This window comes from Moschus berezovskii, chromosome 27 (genome assembly GCF_049115385.1).
Source record: "Moschus berezovskii isolate FMDL1 chromosome 27, NW_MosBer_1.0, whole genome shotgun sequence".
NCBI classification, from domain to species: Eukaryota; Metazoa; Chordata; class Mammalia; order Artiodactyla; family Moschidae; genus Moschus; species Moschus berezovskii.
This window is the reverse complement of record NC_142486.1, coordinates 25,367,223-25,373,418: the sequence shown is the minus strand read 5'-3', so window position 1 is coordinate 25,373,418 and position 6,196 is coordinate 25,367,223. Positions and strand designations below refer to the sequence as shown.

General features: G+C 54.1%; 1 protein-coding gene across 1 annotated transcript; it reads right to left on the bottom strand.

Moving 5' to 3' along the window:
• Positions 1–515: 515 nt before the first annotated feature.
• Positions 516–5,588, bottom strand: ITPRIPL2 (ITPRIP like 2). Its single transcript, XM_055409569.2, has one exon. The coding sequence runs from the start codon at positions 5,107–5,109 to the stop codon at positions 3,511–3,513; it is 1,599 nt and encodes a 532-aa protein (XP_055265544.1). The 5' UTR covers positions 5,110–5,588; the 3' UTR covers positions 516–3,510.
• Positions 5,589–6,196: the final 608 nt, after the last annotated feature.

The window sequence follows — 6,196 nt, the reverse complement described above, 5'->3', positions numbered from 1 at the left end:
TGATAGAGCCAAGGAGTTCAGGCCCAACTCACCAGGAAGGAAATGCTAAGAGCTGGCTCCCAGGGGCCTGATGTCCAGTCTGACTCTTTCGGCTCTAGGATGGAGAATCCTCCTGGGAATTATAAGTTAAGTGTTACCTGTGGCCGTGTTAATTTGGGGGGTTTGTTTCTACAATAAAGCTTAGTTCTGAGAGAGAAAGTAGACTTGAAATATCACACCCCGAACCACGTATTACAACATCATACCCATAACAATAAATATAACCTTATTCATACTTGAGGGGTTAACTGTGTAAGGCAGGGGTCGCAAACTGGTAGCCCCCAGGCTCATCCAAATATTTTTGGCTCACATGTGTTTTGGATATTTTTTAATTATATTGTTGAAAAATCAAAACACTTCCTTTTTAAAAAATAATCCTGACTTTTTTTTATTTCCAGCCCCACCCTACCCTCTTCCCTGCATAGAACTGAGTAATGTGCCCCCTGAAGATGGGCAGAGTACCCCACCCCCCCCCATTTACGTCCCTGTCTTGCTTCTGCAGGCTGCTGAGTTTGCGACCCCTGGTTTGAAATAGCACATATCTAAACATCTCGTTTCCTAAACCAAACCTCTCTGACACCCTCATGTTATTTCACCCCATGGAGTGAAATCTTCTGCCCAGCTCTTCCTTTCACATCCATCTTAAGGCCTCCTTCCTGAAATCTTCAGATTTCTCTTCGTTCGCTCACATTTTCCCTTCTTTCAGCTTCAGTTTCATTTTGCAAAAAAAAAAAACTCCGTCTCTCAGCCCACAAGCATTTCGACATGGCTCCCAAGACTGGTCAGTGGGAGTTACCGAAGTGTGTCTTACGGCAAAAAGGCTGAGTCATCTCACCAAAACATTTTCTTCAGACACTGGCTGGACAGTTAATCTTTTTTTTCAGAGCATGAACAATTTTGAGCCTTCTGGAATGAGAATATTTGCATACATGAATCTCCAGTACCAAGTATACACCAAAAATGTATATATTTCAGATCAAGGACATGATGGAGCCCTAATAAAATACAGAATTGAGCTTAATTTAAGTGCCATGGGCAACCATCACACCTGTCTACTATGCCATATTATTTTGTTTGTACACAGTACATGTTTTGGATTACTAACATTGATCAAAATTGATCGAAATCTCCAAGTTTTTGGTTACCATGGACAGAGAACAATTGCTCAGCATGGCATTTAAATAAAACATTAATAGTTTAAAAATTCACAAACACAATGCCCCATTAATTAAAAAAAAATAAAATTTAAAAATCTTGAGGATGGATGAGGCTTTGGGTAATTAACTTGAAAAAAAAAAAAAAGAAACTACAAGAACAGTAAGAATGTTACTAGATTCAAACATCAAACTGCTATTCAAAAAAGGAAACTATCAACTAGAAATATTTGGAAAATTCAGCTTTTAAAGCTTTATAATCCCCCCCAATAGCCTCGCTTTCCCCTATTCCAACTACAGGGGAAATTGTAGCTGAGTATGGAAACATTATAAATATATATTTATATAAAGATCTACTTACTCTTGAAATTTATTTAAAAAGTAATTAAAAAAAAAAACACTGTGCAGTTTATATCTTTGCAGGAAGTTGGTAGACTGATTCCTTTGCTAAATGCAGTACCTTACGACCTAACACTGACCTCAAAAACTAGGAATGACTTTGTGGTATCAAGGGGAAATGTCCCCAACGCAACCCCAAAGAGACAGCACAACATTTGCAACTGTTTATCTTGCAGTCCAAGGTTGCAAAGGCCTAAGAAATCTCTGCAGTTCTGATGAGGATTACCTATAAATCATCTGTTCACAACGATTTTCCCACAGTAGCCAAAGAGGGCACCTAAAATGTTTTAAAAGTTCCCTCCAAATAGCTCAGAAATTAAACAATGGCCCAATTCATGTGACTACTTCTGTCTTCCAAGTTTTACCTTTAAAAGTCTCTGTTAAAAAAAAAAAGTTAAAAAACCTAAAGTGTATCACTGGGACTGGTTGTATTTTCTATTCAGCAGATGATGGCCCATTCTAAACTTCAAGTGAGTTTTATGTTGACTGATGCAATTGAGAGGTATTAGAAAATTGGGAGGACAGAGGGATTTCAGAATGGATGAGCTGCAAAATACACTCAGCCTGGTGATGTTTATGCCCAAAGAGAAGAAAGAGCAAACAGCTGACAAGGGCTGTCTCCCTCATCTCCCATTAACTTGCCCTCCTCTGCTCTCTTTCTCCTGTTGATGGACTGGGAAATAACTGATCTTCAAGCCCAGAGATGCTGAACTCTAAGCAAAATGCATCACAAGACCTGTGCTGAACCAACTGCTTCTCATAGGTGGCCTTCTGGCCGCTAAAAGGCTGCTTGGGCAATCAGAGCAAAACGTCCCAACCACGAAGGATCACTGAGATAGGCTGAGAGCAGGCACTGCCTCTTCACTATCTCATTAAACTCAGAAAGAAAAGGAGTTTGCTAAAAAGACTATAAAACAAAAATGAACAAACAAAAAAATGTTTCTCTCTCTAGCCAGCAGCAAGCCCTGGCGAGACACCGTACTAGGCAAAGAGTGAGATTCATCTTTTTCGAGACTCAACATGTTTTCTGCCCTCAACGGTGTTGTCTGAAGCACTGTCTGTCACTCTGCACTGAGCGTGGCTCACAGCAGGTGCTGATGAGTGCTCATCCCCGCGCCTGCCTGGAGCAGTGTTGAGCAAGCCTGATCTTCAAGACTGCACCTCTCTTCATAGCAAATGTAACTAGCCTCCCTTTCCGAAGCCACACGTGGCACTAGCAATTACCCCAAAACGAAAGAACTGGTCAATAAAGTGCTGTTTGCTCTGAAGGTTTCGCTAACCAACTCTTGACTGCTGCTCAACACCTGTGACTTAATTCTTCACAATCCTGTCAAACACCCTTGATGGGACCCTTTAAAAATACTTTAATATTAATCTGAACAGTGGAAACTCTGTACCTCAGAACATGAGCCCCTGCAATAGAATTACAGTTCCAGTTGTAGAGAAAGGTTCAGATTTTTAAAAAGACAATCAGGAAACCAGGACCTACCAAGTAGTTATGTCCAAAAAAAAAAAAAAAATTAGCTTCTTTAAACTGGGGGGCAAGAGAGATCTTCTAAACAACTGGCAGAGGGAACTTTTTCTGCAGCTAGTTCTTGCTTTACTGAACCTCCCTAAAAGCTAAATCCTTCTACAGAATCATTCCACACAAACCAACATCTGGACCAACTCTCAGTTGCCGGTGGTGGCTGTCTATCCATAGCTCGTCCAGGACACTCTGGTGGGTGTGAAGATGCCATGATTATCTGGATGGTGGAGCCGGGGTGATGTTTAAGCTGCCAGATGCCACGCTCTGAATATTCCAACCCCTTCTGCAGGTCATCTTGCCTTAAACAGGCTTCACTGCCATCCCCGCCACAACTATGGAGTGGGGCTGGGGCTGCAGGAGCACTGGGCCAGGTGCGGGCTCTAACAGAGTTTATGGTTCATCTTCAGGGAACCCTTGGGTGCGCTGACCCCGGGGTGGCGGACACCTGACAAGGTAGCGGGGACCGCCATAGGCGCGGAGAAGCTGCGGCAGCCTTCGCCACGTGGACAGCAACCGCGTCGCTGCGAGTTCCCGAACCGGCCGGTCGAAAGCAGCCAGGAGGTCAACTGGGGCAGCTTCACGCAGTACCTTGGGTAGCGGGCCCACCTCGGTGGCCGCCCCTCCAGGGCCCAGGACGCAGTGGAAGAGCGTCCGGCGTCGCAGCAGGCAGTCCCTGAGGAACTGCACTAGCTCCTCCAGGCGGTCGCCGAGGTGCGCCTCGTCCCAGCCTGGTGCCGGAGCCCCTTCGCGCTGCAGCACCGCCAGCAGCGCCGACTTCAGCACGTACGAGGAGAGGATGCGTCCCCACTGCGCGGCGGCCGTCGGGTCCAGCCCGCGGGCGCCCAGGTCTCGCAGAGCTTTAAGCAACTGCAGGCACTTGAGGTAGCAGGCACCTGGAGGGGCCCTTTCCTGCAGCCAGCTCAGCAGCTTCTGCTCCTGGCGCGCTGTGTTCACCCCCCACAGGGCATCGGCACGCAGGCCTCCCGGGAGCTCCGACAGGGGCCCGGCAGGTGAGGGTGGCGGTGGTGGCGCCACCAGGAAGACGCTGTCGCCCAAATGGACGGCAGGGATGAGTCGCACGGCCATGGAAAGGCGGCAGCAGCCGTAATCGGTGCGGCAGGGCAAGATGTGTAGGGTGGGCGGCTGCTCCAGACCGCCCGGGGTCAGGCTGACCCGACAACGCCCCTCCAGGCTGTAGCGCACGGTGGCCAGGGAGCGCTGCAGGTGCGCCTGGAACCAGCGCAGTACCAGCGTGGCCGAGAGGAGGCGCCGCCCGCGGACATCCACGCAGAAGCCGTCGGAGAAGGGTTTGCAGTCCCGGAGCCAGTGGCCGCCGGAAGCCCCTGGCGGCGCCTTGAGTGCACACACGAAGCAGCCGTGGAAGGCTGGAGCCAGTTCGGGCTCCGCGCCCAGGCTCCGCGGCTCCAGCGCCACCAGGGGAGGGAGGCGCAGCGGCACAAGCACGTCGAAGCCGTCGGGCCGGCGGATTTTATGCTGCTCGTAGGCGCTCCCTACCTGGATGAAGTCTCCGCGGAAGGCCAAGGCCAGCGCTCCCCCGGGGATGGGGCCTGGAGACCCTCGGGCACGGCCAGCCCGCACCAACTCGCCCACGATGCGGCTCACGTGTGCCTTGCTGTGGCCTAGCACGTGCGGCGACAGGCGCACCTCGTGCTCGTAGTAACTCTCCAGCAAGATGTCTAGGCTGGGCTCGGGTAAGTGTTTAGACGAGAAGGCGGAGTGGCCCCCCAGGCGGGGAGGCCCGGGCAGAAAGCGCTGCCGGACAGCGTGGCGACAGCGCAGGAGGATGTAGCCAAGGAGGAGAAGGACGGCCACCTTGAGCAGCGGGAAGCCGCCGTCCGCGCCGTCGGGGGGCTCGGGTCGGGCGCCCCCGTTTCCCCGCAGGACATGGTAGAGGCACACGAGGGCGGTGCACAGGCCGGTCACCAGGGGCCAGAAGACGCGCAGATTGAGGGTGTAGTGCACCGACATGCCGGGCGCCGGGGGCAGCGACGGCGGAGCAGCCCAGGGCGCGAGCCCCGGCGGCGCCCCGGGCCCAGCATGCGCGCAGCGCCCGGGCAGCCCCACTGTCCCGGTCTCCTTCGCCTCCGCGGCGGCTCCCCCGTCGCCGGGCCGGGGAAAGCCGCCCTCCAGCTCGGCCTCCTCTCCCAGCTCAAGCGCTCCTTCCAGCAGCGGCCGGCCCCGCCCGCCCCGGCTCCCGGCCGCGCCCTGTGCCGCCTGCGCGCGGCGCCCGGCCCGCCGGCCCTCCCTGCCCCGCGCCCCGGCGCGCCGCCCGCGGCCAGCTTCTGGTCCCGCCGCGCTCGCCGCCTACCCGGGGCTGCCCACCCGGAGCTGCGGGGCGCCCCGCCGGAGGTCCCTCGCCGCTCCCCTCCGCGCTTGTTCCCGTTACTCGGCCCCAGGAGTTTCCTCTTCCGAGGGGAGGCGAGACCGCGCCAGCCAGCGGGGAGGAAATGCCGGAGTCTGGAAGCCGCGCGCCGAGCCGGCGGGCGGGGTCGGCCCGCTCCCGGGCCTCCGCCTTCCAGCGACGCGGGGCGGCGGGAGGGACTTCAGGACGCGCTGGCAGCCGGCCTCCCCGGTCGTCCCTCCCCGAAGGCTCTGATTGCGGGGCGGTGGCCTGTCCCGGGAGCTTTCTGGAGTTGTGTTCACACAGAGTGCGCCGAGACGTTGAAAGGAAGGAGGGCGAGAGGGCGCAGAGCTGTCCGTCCGCCCCCCGAAAGCGCCCCCCTCGCCCCAGCAAGCCGCGGCGGCGGGGTGTTGGTGGCGTGGCAGGTCCTGGAGCGGAAGCGGCCCCTGCCAGTGTGCCGCCGTCCTTAATTCAAACCGATCCCTACTGGGCACCTACTGTGCCCCGCAGGCCAGGCGCTGGTGAAACAGCAGTTGGCGAAATTGACCAGGTTAATGATGCCCTTCCTAAAGCTGCAGTTCAGTTCAGTTCAGTCGCTCAGTCGTGTCCGACTCTTTGCGACCCCATGAATCGCAGCACGCAGGCCTCCCTATCCTGAAGCTTAACGGCCTTTTAAAAAGAGGAAAGCAGACAAACAAACAAACAAAAAGGAAG

What these genes read in the sequence shown, in the direction of transcription:
- ITPRIPL2 (XM_055409569.2), bottom strand. Translation starts at nt 5,109, where the DNA reads ATGTCGGTGCACTACACCCTCAATCTGCGCGTCTTCTGGCCCCTGGTG.